The 16,861-nt window shown below is 52.9% G+C and overlaps 1 protein-coding gene across 1 annotated transcript in view; it reads left to right on the top strand.

Moving 5' to 3' along the window:
- Nucleotides 1-16,861, top strand: part of WDFY2 (WD repeat and FYVE domain containing 2) — a 64,007-nt gene that overhangs the window by 35,085 nt on the left and 12,061 nt on the right. The window contains 3 exon segments of the mRNA XM_068165206.1: nucleotides 8,184-8,238; nucleotides 11,220-11,370; nucleotides 15,726-15,838. Coding sequence (XP_068021307.1) covers nucleotides 8,184-8,238; nucleotides 11,220-11,370; nucleotides 15,726-15,838 — 319 coding nt within the window.

Genomic DNA, 16,861 nt, shown 5'->3' with positions numbered 1-16,861 from the left:
TCCAACATGTGACTGGGGATGCTTAGAAGAGTATTTTGCCAGTGTCTAAGGCAGATTCTGTCTGTTGCTAAGTTGGCCTTTCCCCCCTCCCAGTCTCCTGGACATAAGCACAGGGAAGGGGGGAAGGGGGGAAGGGTTTGTCTGTGTTGCTGGATTTATTCTGCTGCAGCTGCAGGCAGTTGTGTGGTGGAGGACCGTGCAGAAACTGAGCTCCACAGATTCAAGCAAGGAAATGTCAAGCAAGGAAATGTTTCCCTCCTCAGCAAACCTGAGGCTTGTAGGAGAAGCCAAGACTGCCATGTGTCCCAAGAAGCTGTGGGAGTGGGGATGGCAGGAAAGCAAGGGCAGCCCAGTATTCAAGCCCCAGGAATGTTGGGGCAGCAGAGAAAGATCCCCAGGTAGCTGCAACTGGATTACAGCCATCCTTTGGAGGAAAGAGTCCATTTCCCCTGCTGGGCACAGCTATGAAGATCAGTTTAGCACAGAAGCACACAGCCAGGGCACAGTGACCACAAAGTAAGAGCCCTGACTGCAGCAAGGTGACCTTAGTGCCCTTTGGATGACATGGCACTCGAAGGGGAAGTGCAAGCCCTGTGCTGGAGCAGTGTGCAATAGCTGGCTAAGAGTCAGCTGTTCCATGGCAGCACTTCTGGCAAGGCCCAGCACCCCTGGGTGTGCTGGCTGTAGGAGCAGGAGGAAAAGCTGAGACTCATTCTGCACCTTCACTTTGCTATCTAGAGGGAAAGGACCCCTGCCCAGGGCTGCAGGTTGATACATTCATAGTACCACAGTATCAGTCAGGGTTGGAAGGGACCACAAGGATCATCCAGTTCCAGCCCCCCTGCCATGGGCAGGGACACCCCACACTACATCAGCCTGGCCACAGCCTCAGCCAGCCTGGGCTTAAACACCTCCAGGGACAGGGCCCCAACCACCTCCCTGCACAACCCATTCCAGGGCTTCACCACTCTCATGGGGAAGAACTTCCTCCTCACCTCCAGCCTCAATCTGAGACTGTGTCCTCTTGTTCTGGTGCTGCTTGCCTGGGAGAAGAGACCAACCCCCAGCTGGCTACAACCTCCCTTCAGGGAGTTGCAGAGAGCAATGAGGTCTCCCCTGAGCCTCCTCCTCTCCAGGCTAAGCAACCCCAGCTCCCTCAGCCTCTCCTCACAGGGCTGTGCTCCAGACCCCTCCCCAGCTTTGTTGCCCTTCTCTGGAACACATTCCAGTCTCTCAATGTCCTTCTTAGACTGAGGAGCCCAGAGCTGGACACAGGACTCAAGGTGTGGCCTAACCAGTGCAGTGTCCAGGGGCAGAATGACCTCCCTGCTCCTGCTGGCCACACTCTTCCTGATGCAGGCCAGGATGCCATTGGCCCTCTTGGCTGCCTGGGCACACTGCAGGCTCATGTTCAGCTGCTATCACCCACTACCCCCAGGTCCCTCTCTGCCTGGCTGCTCTCAGCCACTCTGCCCCCAGCCTGTAGCACTGCCTGGGGTTGCTGTGGCCAAAGTGCAGCACCTGGCACTTGGCTGTGTTCAATCTCCTGCCCTTGGACTCTGCCCATCTGCCCAGCCTGGCATACTGCACAAACCTTTGTGCAGCTCTTGAGTGAAAGGCTGGCTGCTATCTTGCTTGAAGAGCAGTGCAGCCTACATTGAAAGAAGAAAGTTTCTGTGATTCTTTTTTCCCTTTTTACCCTTTGCAACTCTGTGTTGGGGTTTTGTGTGTGTGAAGAAATGGCACTGCTGTTACTTTACATCTTAGGGACAGCCTGAGGTCCCTTTGGGAAGCCAAAAGACTCTATCATGGTCATAACTCCTTATTCTGAAGTGGAAAACCCCCGTGCCCCAAGGGGAGCAAGTCTCAAGATAGCACAAGGAGCAGCAGCAGAGGACAGGTCTGTTCCTTGCAGTAGGCAGCAGACTTGCACAGCAAAGCTGAGAGCCCTTACCTCACTTGTCTGAAAGTTAGCTTCCTAGATGAAGTTAATCACAGGTCCTGCAGCCAGCAGAGGAGAGCTGAAGTGCCTTTGGAGGCACCCATGTTACTTACCCTAGGGAGTGATCTTGAAGGTCTCTCCCAACCTGGTTTATTCTATTCTACAGTTGAGAGTCTTTGTACAAGAGGGGACACCAGATGGGGCAGTCCCTTCAGAAGCTCCAGACCTATGTTCTGTCAAGGCTTTCATGGTATCAGGTCACTGTTGTCATCATAAGCTTACCTGGGACAGCCCAGGCTGGTCACTTGCATTTTCAGTGTGGGGAATAAAGCTAGTGAGGTAGATCAAAAAATCCCTCTGGAGAGCACAGAGAAATCTTATTTCAGCCCTGCAAGGAGAGGTCTTGGGTTTGCCATCTTGAGTGCTCTGATCTCTCCCAGCCCCTTCTGTGCATAAAGGGCTGTGCAGGTCTTTGAAATCTTTCTCTGTTCTGCTAACAGCCACTGGCTGAGGCTGTGAGGGTGACCCCAGGTCTTTAGAGCTCGTTAAGAAGCAGCAAAAGGCTGCATGATGAGAACTGAGCACCAGCAGCTCCCAGGGTTGCAAAACAGCTGTGGAGGGGAGGATAAAAGCCAGTTTGTGCTGGGATAGGGTTAAGGAGATGTGGCTGGTGGCTCTGTGGTGCAGGTGACACCTTGTATGTGCAGCAGGGCAGGAGTTTCTTGAGCCCTGGGATAAAATAACCTCTCAACTGGTCCATTTGGCCTTGAGAGGGCATGGGGCCTGAGTGCCATGGAGGGTAATGCAAAGGCATGCCAGGAGTAAAAGACCTGGAGAAGGATTACACCAGGAAACCCAAGGAAATTCACCCAAATCATTGTGTGCTTTCAAAAAGTGAAAGTGGAAGCAAGAAGCCTTCAGGGGGAAAAAAGGAGAAGAAAAAACTTCAGGTTAATTGGCACTGTGTTTATTCTGTCTTGGCTGGAGCAGTGTATTAGTAGTGCGTAGCTGAGATCAGTATCAAAGCATGCAGAGCTGATCAATACTGCAGCTGTGAGGGTGAGGCTCAAAAGCACTTTCAGTGTTCCACTGAAACTGTGGGGCCAAGCTGACCAGAAGGCTGGGACAGCTGCCCTGGGGAGACTGGCTGAAAGAACTGGGGCTGGTCAGCCTGGAGAAGAGGAGACCCTGAGGAGACCTTATAGCTACAGATCAATGCCTGAAGGGAGGCTGGGGGAGGACACTTCAGAAGGGCTTGTAGCAATAGGACAAGAGGCAATGCTTTGAGACTGGACTGTGGTAGATTCAGGCTAGACATGAGGAGGAAGTTCTTTAGAATGAGGGTGGGGGTGAAGCCCTGGAATGGGTTGTCCAGGGAGGTGGTTGGGGCCCTGTCCCTGGAGGTGTTTAAGCCCAGGCTGGATGATGCTCTGGGCAGCCTGAGCTAGTGTGAGGTGTCCCTGCCCATGGCAGGGGGGTTGGAACCAGATGATCCTTGTGGTCTCTTCCAACCCTGACTGATACTGTGAAACCAGCCTGTCAAGCACAGAGTTAAACCTGGTTTAAGACATTTACTGCTTCACTCCCCAAGCCCTTCAGCAGGGTTACTGCAGACACACTCCTCTGCCTCTCTCTGTGCCCAGTGCTTTAGGTGAGTGCTGAGCACCTTCCTTGTGGTCCCTTCCACCCCTGACTGATACTATGATAGTATGAAATACTGGAGCAGGTTGCCAGGGGTGTGGTTGAGGCTCCATCCCTGGAGACACTCAAGGTCAGAGTCACTGTGGCCCTGGGCATGCTGATCTACCTGGAGGTGTCCCTGCTCACTACAGGGAGTTTGGACAAGATGATCTTTGAGGGTCCCTTCCACCCTGATGCAGTCTGGGAAGCTGTGACATCTGGGCTTATGGAACAGAATGGCCAGGCCAAAGTTATCAAGGGAAGGAGGCAAATCCAAATGAGAAGGCAAACCTTGCTCTTCATCTCACCTGAAGACACCAGCATCTGTGTGCCACCTGTCATAGTGTCATAGAATCAGTCAGGGTTGGAAGGGACCACAAGGATCATCCAGTTCCAACCCCCCTGCCATGGGCAGGGACACCCCACACTACATCAGCCTGGCCACAGCCTCATCCAGCCTGGGCTTAAACACCTCCAGGGACAGGGCCCCAACCACCTCCCTGCACAACCCATTCCAGGGCTTCACCACTCTCATGGGGAAGAACTTCCTCCTCCCCTCCAGCCTCAATCTCCCCACCTCCAGCTTCATTCCATTCCCCCTAGTCCTAGCACTGCCTGAGATCCTGAGCAGTCCCTCCCCAGCCTTCCTGGAGCCCCCTTCAGATCCTGGAAGGCCACAATGAGGTCACCTGGGAGCCTTCTCTTCTCCAGACTGAACAGCCCCAACTCCTTCAGTCTGTCCTCACAGGAGAGGTGCTCCAGCCCTCTGCTCATCCTCCTGGCCCTGCTCTGGACACCTTCCAGCACCTCCAGTCAAAGCTGGGGACAATGAAGCTGGGGGGAGAGGCAGACAGATTCTCCCAGCAGTGTGCTGCAGCAGTTGAGGACACTTCTCTGTAGGTAGTGATGGCAGAAAGGTACAAAGGGTCTTGTTCCAAGGAGGCTTTGTGAGGAGACATTTCATGTGGTGGTTCAGGATTCTTCAGGCAGTGGTTCATGAAAACCACTTCCCCTGTAAGGAGCTGGGGGGGTGTAGGAGGTTTTCAGTGTTCTGTGGTTTGTGGAGTTAAGGTGACCCTGACACAGAAACCCAGCTGGCTTAATTGATTTGTTACTGCTGTTTAACTAACACTCGCCAGTGCAGTGCTCAGCTGCCAGGGGAAGGCTGAGGTGAGGTGTAACAGATTCAGGCAGGGAAGATGAATTAGAGCAATTCCAGAGAACATTCCTGTGACTAATTTATGAGCAGGAGCCTAGAAACAGCAAAGAGCTGCCTCAAAGCACAGAGTGGTAGGGGTTGGAAGGGGGGGGTGGAGCTCCTCTACTCCAACCCCCCTGCTGAATCACTCAGAGTTGTTGCCTTGGAGCCTGGGAGCTGTAGATACTCCACAGATGAGTACTGCAGCCTCTGCATCTGGGTGCCAAGCAGCAGACAGAGCATCAGGACCACCCTAACACATCCTGTGAGGAGAGGCTGAGGGAGCTGGGGTTGCTTAGCCTGGAGAAGAGGAGGCTCAGGGGAGACCTTCTTGCTCTCTCCAACTCCCTGAAGGGAGGTTGTAGCCAGGTGGGGGTTGGTCTCTTCTCCCAGGCACCCAGCACCAGAACAAGAGGACACAGTCTCAAGCTGCGCCAGGGGAGGTTTAGGCTGGAGGTGAGGAGAAAGTTCTTCCCAGCAAGAGAGATTGGCCATTGGGATGTGCTGCCCAGGGAGGTGGTGGAGTCACCATCCCTGGAGGTGTTTAAGAAGAGAGTGGATGGGGTGCTTGGTGCCATGGGTTAGCTGATTAGATGGTGTTGGGTGATAGGTTGGACTTGATGATCTCTGAGGTCACTCCCAACCCTACTGATTCTATGATCACCAAGTCCAACCTGTCACCCAACACCTCATGACCACTAAAGCATGGCTTCACGTGCCACATCCACTCCCTTTTTGAACACCTCCAGTAATGTTTCTTGGGGTCTTTTTCCACCCTGTTTTAGGTTAGATGAATTAGGTTTCACTTCTGTCCCCTCAGCAAATGAGCTCAGGGAGTTGCTGCATAGCTGGCTATACATCATTTAGCTGCTGTGATTTCACACCCCTTGGTTCTCCTTTGTGTTCCTCTGAGTGCACAGTGTACGCATGCCAGGAGCTGACAGCACTTGGAGAGCTAACTAATGCAGTGGTGCCAGCCCCTCACTTGGGTGTTCTCTCCATGTTGCAGTTGTTTTGTTGTGGCCACTGCTTCCCCAGCCTTGTGCAGCTCTCCTCTCTAAAGCCAGTGGCAGGGGCACCCAGGGGCTCAGGCAGGTTAACCACCTGGGGTTTTCCTGGAGCCATGGCTGCCCTGCAGATTCTCAGCTGCTGTTTTCAGCATTTCCTCATGCCAAAGCCTCAGTGGTGGTCAAACAGCAGCACCAAAGCAGCATCAGCACCAAAGCAGCAGCAGCCCCAGCCAGCACCCGTGGAGGATATTGGAGCAGTCATCAACCCTGGCCCTAACAACCGGGGGGCCACCAGGCCCCCCGGCCTTTTGTCACCACCACCCACACCCAGTGTGCCCCAGGGGCACTCACCAGTGAGGAGAGGAGGATCCTCAGCCCAGATGGGCTCAGCTTGGGGCTGCTGCCTCTCCTGGGGGGGATTAAATAGGGGAGTGGGTGGGGAGGGCCAAGTGGCCACAGCTGGGGTGGGAGGAGACTGCAGCAGAGCCCAGGTGCTGTGGGTTTGAGGGGAAAAAGGGGGAAATGGGGCAGGGGAGGGACTTTAGGGTGTGAGGGAATGACAGGAGTAGGGGGAGTGGAAAAACACATAGAAATGGGTAGATTGAGATTGGATGTTAGGAAGAAATTCTTCCCCATGAGGGTGGTGAGAGCCTGGCACAGGTTGCCCAGGGAGGTGGTGGCAGCCTCATCCCTGGGAGTTTTTAAGGCCAGGCTGGAGGTGGCTCTGAGCAACCTGAAGTAGTGTGAGGTGTCCCTGCCCATGGCAGGGGGCTGGAACTGGCTGCTCCTTGAGGTCCCCTCCAACCCCAGCAGTTCTATGATTCTAAACCAATTTTGCAGTTTAGATTAGGCATTGGGAAGAAGTTCTTCACAGAGAGATTGGCCCTGGGGATGTGCTGCCCAGGGAGGTGGTGGAGTCACCATCCCTGGAGGTGTTTAAGAGGAGACTGGCTGAGGCACTTGGTGCCATGGTTTAGTTGATCAGATGGTGTTGGGTGAGAGGTTGGACTCAATGATCTTGAAGGTCTTTTGCACCCTGGTTAATTCTGTGATAAGAACCAGGAGAGGATGAAATCCAGGTGTGTGTGGGGGGAGGGCTGTGCAGAAATCTGGCTTCCTGTTGGTCTGAAGCACTGAGGGAGGTTTTGGAAGAGAAATCTGCAATGCACCCCCACCATGAAATAGCAGTACCTGGTTTGGACTGAGCAGCTTTCAGTACTTAAAGGAGGGCTGTGGGGAAGATGGGGACAGTCCTTTTAGCAGGGCCTGTTGCAACAGCACAAGGAGTCATGACATTAAACTGAGCAGAGAGGTTTAGACTAGACATAAGGAAGACTTTTACAGAGAGGGTGCTGAAGCACTGGCACAGCTTGCTCAGAGAGGTGGTAGATGCCCATCCCTGGAAACACTGAGGGTCAGGTTGGACAGTGCTCTGAGCAGCCTGGTCTGGTTGAAGATGTGCCTGTAGAGGAGTTGGACTACAGTGAGCTTCAAGGGTCCCTTCCAACTCAAAATACTCAGTGGTTCTGGGACCTTCAAGGGGCTGTTATATCATAGAATCACAGAATCAGTAAGGTTGGGAAAGACCTCAGAGATCATCAAGTCCAACCTGCTGCCCAACACCTCAGGACTAACCAAACCATGGCTTCCAGTGCCTCATCCAGTCCCCTCTTGAACACCTCCAGGGATGGGGACTCCACCACCTCCCTGGGCAGCACATTCCAATCTCTCTTGCTGGGAAGAACTTTCTCCTCACCTCCAGCCTGAACCTCCCCTGGTGCAGCCTGAGACTGTGTCCTCTTGTTCTGGTGCTGGCTGCCTGGCAGAAGAGACCAACCTCTGCCTGTCTGCAACCTCCCTGCAGGTCTATATTTATACTGAGCTTCAGGAGTGTTCACCTTGAGCTGTGGCAGATGCACATGCATGGATCCATGTGGATGCACAGATGCCTGGGCATGCACATGCAGGTATGTGCACAGGAAAGCTTCTGTCCAGGCAGTTGTGAGCAACAGGAGCTTGCTCCATGCCAGAGCTCAGGTCTGTGATTTTGTGGTGCCTTGGCTCACAGCCAGCCATTGCTGTCAGCTGCTTTGACTCCTTTTGTGGCAGTAGCTCTTTCATCTCCACTGCTCTCTTCAGCAGCACTGCTGATGCTGTTTCTTGGGCAGCTTCAGGAAGGGAAGGGTTTTTTTTTCAGATGGAGGTGCTCTAAATTAGCAAAACCATAGACAGTGCTATTTGTTGCTTTGCTTGGACTGCCTCTCACTGACTTCAGCTGAAAACACTCCCCAGACACTTCACATCCCTAAGCACTATTTGTGTTGTTGTTGTTTGTTTCTTTCCCCTCTCTCAGGAATTCATTTTATCAGAAGATTACAACAAGATGACACTAGTGAAGAGCTACCAGGGTAAGGCTCATCATCCATCTTAATGGCTTTGTGTTGCTGTTAATCTTTTGTCTGTCTCTTTCTTTTGTGTGTAGTATTAAGAGTGAATGAAGTTTACTTTGCAGTGATTCATTAACAAACAAACAAACAAACCCTCTAATTTAAATGGTGGGATTATCAATGGATCAATAATGATTTTATTCTGAGATCACTGTGTTATTTCAAATAGAATAGAAGGGAATTAACCAGGTTGGAAAAGGTCTTCAAGAGCATCCAGTCGAACCTATCATCCAGCACCATCTGATCAACACAACCATGGCACCAAGTGCCTCAGCCAGGCTCTTCCTAAACACCTCCAGGGATGGTGACTCCACCACCTCCCTGGGCAGCACATCCCAATGGCCAATCTCTCTTGCTGGGAAGAACTTCTTCCTCACCTCCAGCCTAAACCTCCCCTGGCACAGCCTGAGACTGTGTCCTCTTGTTCTGGTGCTGGGTGCCTGGGAGAAGAGACCAACCCCCACCTGGCTACAACCTCCCTTCAGGGAGTTGGAGAGAGCAAGAAGGTCTCCCCTGAGCCTCCTCTTCTCCAGGCTAAGCAACCCCAGCTCCCTCAGCCTCTCCTCACAGGGCTGTGCTCCAGACCCCTCCCCAGCTTTGTTGCCCTTCTCTGGACACCTTCCAGCATCTCAACATCTTTCCTACACTGAGGGGCCCAGAACTGGACACAGGACTCAAGGTGTGGCCTGAGCAGTGTTTAGCACAGGGCAGAATGACCTCCCTGCTCCTGCTGGCCACACTGTTCCTGATGCAGGCCAGGATGCCATTGGCCTTCTTGGCCACCTGGGCACACTGCAGGCTCATGTTCAGCCTACCATCGACCAGCACCCCCAGGTCCCTCTCTGCCTGGCTGCTCTCAGCCACTCTGAGCCCAGCCTGTAGCACTGCCTGGGGTTGCTGTGGCCAATCAGAAGTGATATAACCAACTGGACTCTGGGCTAGAGTGGTCTCCTTCCTAGCCTGCCTGTTTCATCACAGGAAGGTTTTTGATCAGATCTGGTCATTTTGTGCAGGGACTCTCTGATGATGTGTTAGAAGATCTTATCTGCAAACTGTGTACTTATTGTAGGGTGGAAGAAGCCATCCTTGTGCCCAGAACAGACACCCTTTCAGTTTTAGCCCAGCCAGGGTGATCATTGACAGCAGGCAGTGCCTTGTCTTCTGGTGCTTAAGCTAGCAGGTGCAGTGCCTGCTGGTGCTGTCTCCCTGGAGGTCACAGAGTGCAGGCCCTGCTCCCTCACTCCCAGGGTTTGATGTTTGACATTCTCCTTGTTCAAGCTGATGAAAACTGCATCTCCCCCATTTGAGAAGCAATGGCAGTGCACAGGTGGCCTGGTTTGGGGAGTCTAAAGCAGGTGTGGTGATGCCAGGCTTCTGAGCCCTCCCAAATCCATCTGTGTGGAGGGGTCAGTGTAATGTTTGTGTAGTGCTTCCCTCGGTGCAAAGGCTAGAGAAATGTTAGGGCCAGTGTTCTGCTTGCTGCACACTGCCAGCCACGTGGGCTGAGGGTTGGGTGTAGAAAAGGGAGGGTAAGCAAAGGATAAGCCAGAGGGAGCTGCCTCACCTTCCACAGGCAGTAGTACATCTAGCAAAGAGTTTGCACCTTTGTACATTGCCTTCTAGAAGCTTTAGGAGGAAATAGGAGATTTAGGAGAGTTGAATGGTGCCACCTATTCCTGTGGCCCACTGAAACCACAGGAAGCCAGGGGAGGTTTAGGTTGGGTGTTAGGAAGAAGTTCTACACAGAGAGAGTGATTGCCCATTGGAATGGGCTGCCTGGGGAGGTGGTGGAGTCACCATCACTGGAGGTGTTTAGGAAGAGCCTGGCTGAGGCACTTGGTGCCATGGTTGAGTTGATCAGATGGTGCTGGGTGATAGGTTGGACTTGATGCTCTTGAAGGTCTTTTCCAACCTGGTTCATTCTATTCTAATCTGCAGCCCACATTCACCAGACCTCCCAGCAGGAACAGCAGCAGCACAGCACTGCTGTCATAAAACCAGCTCAAAAGAGGTTTAGCTAGAGCCTGGAGACCTTTCCCTATTGGCATCTTTATTGCTGATGGTACAGTGGTGGAAGCAGGACTTGTGCAACTGTAGAAGCTAAATGGCTGCAGTAGGGGTGGAAGGAATTACATCTTGTCTCTGCTTTTTTTCCATGTAAAGCAGAGACCTTACAAGCTTGCATGGCAGCTTGTGCCAACAGGACTATTAAATAGAGTAGAATAGACCAGGTTGGAAGAGACCTTCAAGATCATCATGTCCAACCCATCAACCAATCCAACACCACCTAAACAACTAACCCATGGCACCAAGCACCCCAGCAAGTCTCCTCCTGAACACCTCCAGGGATGGTGACTCCACCACCTCCCCAGGCAGCACATTCCAATGGGCAATCACTCTCTCTGTGTAGAACTTCCTCCTAACATCCAGCCTAAACCTCCCCTGGTGCAGCCTGAGACTGTGTCCTCTTGTTCTGGTGCTGCTTGCCTGGGAGAAGAGACCAACCCCCACCTGGCTACAACCTCCCTTCAGGGAGTTGTAGAGAGCAAGAAGGTCTCCCCTGAGCCTCCTCTTCTCCAGGCTAAGCAACCCCAGCTCCCTCAGCTTCTTCTGTAGGGAAGGGTCAGCAGGGACTGGAGCTGTGCCAGGGGAGGTTTAGACTCAAGGTGAGGAGAAAGTTCTTCACCAAGCGAGTCATTTGTCATTGGGATGTGCTGCCCAGGGAGGTGGTGGAGTCACCGACCCTGGAGGTGTTCCAGAGGGGATTGGATGTGGCACTTGGTGCCATGGTCTGGTCATGAGGTCTGTGGTGACAGCTTGGACTTGATGATCCTCGAGGTCATTTCCAACCCGAGTTATACTGTGAGACTGTGACTTGGACTGAGTTGGTATTTGCAGGCATCTCCACAAGGTGATGATGTGTCTGTCTGCTTGATTTCCAGCTCACCAGAGCAGGGTCATTATGATTCTGTTTGTCCTGGAGATGGAGTGGGTGCTGAGCACTGGCCACGACAAGCACTTCACCTGGCACTGTTCGGAGAGCGGCCAGCGGCTGGGGGGGTACCGCACCAGCGCCGGCGCCTGCGGCCTGCAGTATCCTTTGCTGGCAGCCCAGCTTTACTGCTGCTTCTCAACACTACACTCGAGCTGCCCTTTCAAGCTGATTTTCCTGGTTGCCTCCCCCCCATTCTGTGCATCTGTGGGTTCAGTGATTTGTCAGACTACGCCTCAAAGCCAGCTCTAATCTCTGTCTGCTCCCCTCGGCTGTCTGCTCTCCTTGCTTTGTCTCCCTAGTGCACTGTGGCGTATCTGGGGCTGAGCCTTTCTGAGCACAACGATGGGTGGCCTGCAACCTATTGTGGTCTGCTGCTGTAATCAATACAGACAGGGCCTTCCTTCCAACCTGCAGCTTGTGCTGCCTTCTGAGCATGAAGGCTACCAGAGAGGAGGGTGGTGAAGGCAGCACGCCTGTGTGGGTGCATGGGAAACGTTCACTTGCTGTCATACAAAGTGATGAGGCCTTGTCTTCACCCCGAAGCAGCCCACTGTGTGCTGGGAAGTGGGGTACAGAAAGGGGAAAGGGCTCCAGGAAGGGCACTCAAGTGGTTTAGTCACCTACAGCTGCCCCAGCTGCCTGGCAACAACAGAAATATTAGGTCAGCTTTATTGCCAGTGAAAAGAGATGTGGAGAAGTAGGAGCCTGGGGCTGAACCCAGAGGGTGGCATCTACAGACTCTTGAGCATCCCATAGCATACATGGTGCACACCAGTGTGTGCTCTGTAGCATCCCATAGTGTGCATGGTGCACACCAGTGGGTGCTCTGTAGCATCCCATAGTGTGCATGGTGCACACCAGTGGGTGCTCTGTAGCATCCCATAGCGTGCATGGTGCACACCAGTGGGTGCTCTTGAGCATCCCATAGTGTGCATGGTGCACACCAGTGGGTGCTCTTGAGCATCCCATAGCGTGCATGGTGCACACCAGTGGGTGGTTTGCCTGCTCAGGAGAGGGGAGGCTGGCTCAGAGTTACTGCCTGAACACCAGCTTGTCCTGTACCAGCTGATGCACATGACAAAGACTGGGCTTCATGTTTTCACTAGGAGATCAATGCTTTCAGAGTGTGGTGCAGGAATTTGCCCTGTGTGACCTACATCCCTCTAGAGAAGGGACTGTTGGAAGGGCTGGAGAGCATTCTAAGTTGGGTCATCAGGTCACAGGGGTGGAGAGCAGAGGGAAGGAGAATCACTGACAGCCACTGCAAACAGCTTGGCAGGGGAATGTGTTCAAGGGGCTGGGGTTTCTTTGGTTTGGTTTCTCCTGTGTGCATAAACCCAGTCTGGAATGGGCTCTGCCTGGGTAATTAGATTGGATGAAGAGGGCAGAGTCTGTCCAGCTAGGCAGCGGGATGGGAACTGAAACAAACCAATACCCTCTTGGTGTATTTGTCAGCTGAACTGTATTGGAGGACTACACCATCCTCTACCCCACCTAAACGGCCCCTGCCCCCTCTGCCCCCATCCTCTACCCCACCTAAACGGCCCCTGCTCCCTCTGCCCCCATCCTCCCCCCTGCCTAAACAGCTCCTGCTCCACCACCACCATTTCTGCAGCCATCCCAGAGCCAGGGTCAAGACCCTCACCAGCCAAGACAGCACCCAGAGGAGCTCAGCCCCAGTGAGGAGCCCCAGCCAGCACCCATGGGTGACATTGGAGCAGTCATCAATCCTGGCCCTAACAACCGGGGGGCCACCAGGCCCCCCGGCCTTTTGTCACCACCACCCACACCCAGTGTGCCCCAGGGGCACTCACCAGTGAGGAGAGGAGGATCCTCAGCCCAGATGGGCTCAGCTGGGGGCTGCTGCCCTTCCTGGGGGGGATTAAATAGGGGAGTGGGTGGGGAGGGCCAAGTGGCCACAGCTGGGGTGGGAGGAGACTCCAGCAGAGCCCAGGTGCTGTGGGTTTGAGGGGGGAAAGGGGGAAATGGGGCAGGTGGGTGGCAAAGGGGCAGATATGGTGGGAAAGGGGAAGTGGTGGTGAAAGGAGGGGATTTCAAAGTAACTTTCTATTCCATAAATCTTTCCTGAGGCACAAGTGCAGCTGATGGTTGGCTTTGGCTCTGTGCAAAAAGAACAAACCCATCCATGCTCCCTAAACCCAAGCCCATGGTGGCCATAAACCCAAGCTCCCTAAACCCAAGCCCTGTGGCAGCTACTGCAGTGAGATCTCTCCAGAATTAGCATTTTGCTTGGTGGGCAAATCTCTGCTGTGCCAGGTCAAGAGAGCAAGTTTAACAGCAACAACAGAAAAGTTCTGCAGGAGTGATTTTTTTCCCCTGGATGCCATCAGACAGCACCAGGATGGTTGAGGGACTGCAGCACTGTCCTGTGAGGAGGGGCTGGGAGCCCTGGGGCTGCTCAGCCTGGAGAGGAGAAGCCTGAGAGGGGATTTAATTAATGTTTATCAATATCTGAGGGCTGGGGATCAAGAGGGAGGGGACAGGGACAGGCTCTGCTCACTTGCACCCTGCCACAGGACAATGGATGGAAACTGCAGCACAGGAGGTTCCACCTCAACATGAGGAGGAACTTCTGCCCTGTGAGGGTGACAGAGCCCTGGAACAGGCTGCCCAGAGAGGTTGTGGAGTCTCCTTCTCTGGAGCCTTTCCAGCCCCATCTGGATGTGTTCTGTGTGACCTGTGCTGGGTTCTCTGCTCCTGCTGTGGCAGGGGGCTTGGACTGGATGATCTTCAGAGGTCTCTTCCAACCCCTAACATCCTGTGAGCCTATGAGAGGTGTGGTGAGTTGACCCTGGTGAGTTGACCCTGGCTGGGTGCCAGATGCCCACCAAAGCTGTTCCTTTCACTCCCCTCTTCAGCTGGACAGAGGAGAGGAAATACAACAACAGGCTCATGGGCCAAGACAAGGACAGGGAGAGACTTCTCACCACTCACTCTCATGGGAAAGCCAGACTTGACTTGGGAGAAGTGGATTTAATTGATTGGTGATCCAATCAGAGCAGGATAATGAGCAACAAACCTGACTCTGACAGCACATTCACCCCAGCCCTCCCTTGCTCCTGGGCTTCAATCCATGCCTGATTTTCCTGCCTCCTCTCCACCAGTGGTGCATGGGGACAGGGGGCAGGAGAAGCAGTCACTTCATCACGGTGCCTCTGCCACTCCTTCCTTCTCAGCTGAAGGACTCCTCATGCTCTTTCCCTTCTCCAGCTTAGTGTCCCTCCCCCAGAAGAGAATCCTCCATTATATTCTCCAGTGTGAGTCCTTCCCATGAGCTGTAGCTGAGCACTTCCTCCTCCTTCACTCAGTTTGGTGTCTGCAGAGTTGCTTCTCTCACATACTCCCACTCTTCTCCCTGGCTGCAGTTGTACAGAGATGTTTTCTCTCCCTTCCTGAATTTGCTGTCACAGAGGCATTTCCAGTGTCAGTGATGCACTCAGCCTTGGCCAGCAGTGGATCTGTCTTGGAGCCAGCTGGCATTGGCTCTACCTGACACAGGGGAAGCTTCTGGCAGGTTTTAGCAGAAGCCAGCCCTGTGGAACTGCCTCCCCCTCCCCAAACCTTGCTATACAGACCCAGCAGAAGTGGAACATGAGTTGTTTTGTTTTGTACCACCTGGGGAAGGGAGAGGGGGAGTGGACACCATCCAACTCTAGCAGCTGTGTTAGAGTCTGGGGAGGTGACTCCTCTGGTCATGGTGAAGAGCCACTCCAAAGGTGTTCCACAACAAACCCACACACTGTGTCCTCTGGGGTAGTCTCATTTGGAACAATCTCATTTGTCCTCACTGTGGTTTACTCAGGGAAACTGCAGTCTGAATGTAAAGAGCTATGAGCTTGATGCCTGGAAGTGCACTCTGAGCACTGCCTGGAGAGTGGTGCACTTTCAAGAGGTGACAATGTAGGAATGGAGTGGAGTGGAATGGAATGGAATGGAATGGAATGGAATGGAATGGAATGGAATGGAATGGAATGGAATGGAATGGAATGGAATGGAGTGGAATGGATGGAATGGAATGGAATGGAATATAATGGAATGAATGGAGTGGAGTGGAGTGGAATATAATGGAATGGGATGGAATGGAATGGAATGGAATGGAATGGAATAGAATAGAATAGAATAGAATAGAATAGAATAGAATAGAATAGAATAGAATAGAATAGAATAGAATAGAGTAGACCAAGTTGGAAAAGACCTTTGAGATCATCCAGTCCAACCTATCATCCAACACCACCTAATCAACTAACCCATGGCACCAAGCACCCCATCAAGTCTCCTCCAAAACACCTCCAGTGATGGAGACTCCACCACCTCCCTGGGCAGCACATTCCCATGGCCAATCTCTCTTGCTGGGAGGAGCTTCTTCCTACCATCCAGTGCTGAAGGCAAGGCTTGGATGAGCAGTGTGTTTTCCTCAGCTTTCCCCCCTCAGGTTTGACGTGGAAACCCGGCACGTGTTCGTGGGTGATCACTCCGGACAAGTGACCATACTCAAACTGGAGCAGGAGTCCTGCAGCCTTGTGACAACATTTAAGGGACACACAGGTAAGGCTTCAGGAGGACACCTGATTTTGCTCTTCATCTCTGCTTAGTGTTGTGGTGGTTTGACTCCTGGCAGGGAGATAGAGCTTAAGTTGTCACTACAGTTCAGAGAAATTGTTATTGGTACAAGCAAGAGTGATCAGACTTCTGACCAGAATACTTCCATGGCAGAAAGCACCAGCATCAGTAGCTGCTAGTTACACCACTGAGGCTACAATGAGCTGTGGTAATTCTAGGGGGGAAATGATGCTGCTTCAGGAAAGACCCCTCTAGGCAGATGCTTTTGCCCCAGTGGATCAGGCAGATGTTTTAGGCAGTGTGGGTTTTCCTGAGCACATCAAGTGATAGGATAGGATAGGATAGGATAGGATAGGATAGGATAGGATAGGATAGGATAGGATAGGATAGGATAGGATAGGATAGAAAGAACAGACCAGGTTGGAAGAGACCTTCAAGACCATCGTGTCCAACCCATCAACCAATCCAACACCACCCAAACAGCTAACCCATGGCACCAAGCACCCCAGCAAGTCTCCTCCTGAACGCTGACTCCACCACCTCCCTGGGCAGCACATTCCCATGGCCAATCTCTCTTGCTGGGAAGAACTTCTTCCTAGCATGCAGCCCACAAGGCATTAACTGCTTGTTGCACTGACTGGACTTGTGTCCCATCAAGTTTTAAAGCCAGCAGCCCTGGGATGTGGTCCTGCCATCTAATAGGAGAAATGGTGGTCGTGCCTCAGCATTTTCTCTTCATATCCCTCCTCTCTGACTGAACCCTAGTGGCTCAGCCAGGAGGTGGAGCAAGGTAATTCCATTCCTGTGCTAGGATGCTGTAGAGGCCCATAATATTCCCCACTGGCTTGTCTTTTGTCATCTCCTGGGGCTGAGGCAGGTGAAAAGCTGTGTAGTCACATCATGAGCATCCTTCCATTAGGCTTTACTGCTGGATGGTGTCATTGCTGTGAGTGGCAGCAGAGGAGCAGGATGGGGCTTCAGGAGGTGTGCTAGGCTGTTAGCTTTCAG

The sequence above is a fragment of the Melanerpes formicivorus genome, unplaced genomic scaffold (assembly GCF_026170545.1).
Source record: "Melanerpes formicivorus ecotype bairdi unplaced genomic scaffold, bMelFor1.0.p_v2 SCAF_87, whole genome shotgun sequence".
NCBI classification, from domain to species: domain Eukaryota; kingdom Metazoa; phylum Chordata; class Aves; order Piciformes; family Picidae; genus Melanerpes; species Melanerpes formicivorus.
Note: the sequence above shows the minus strand (reverse complement) of the source record. Positions and strands in the feature narration are given on the sequence as shown.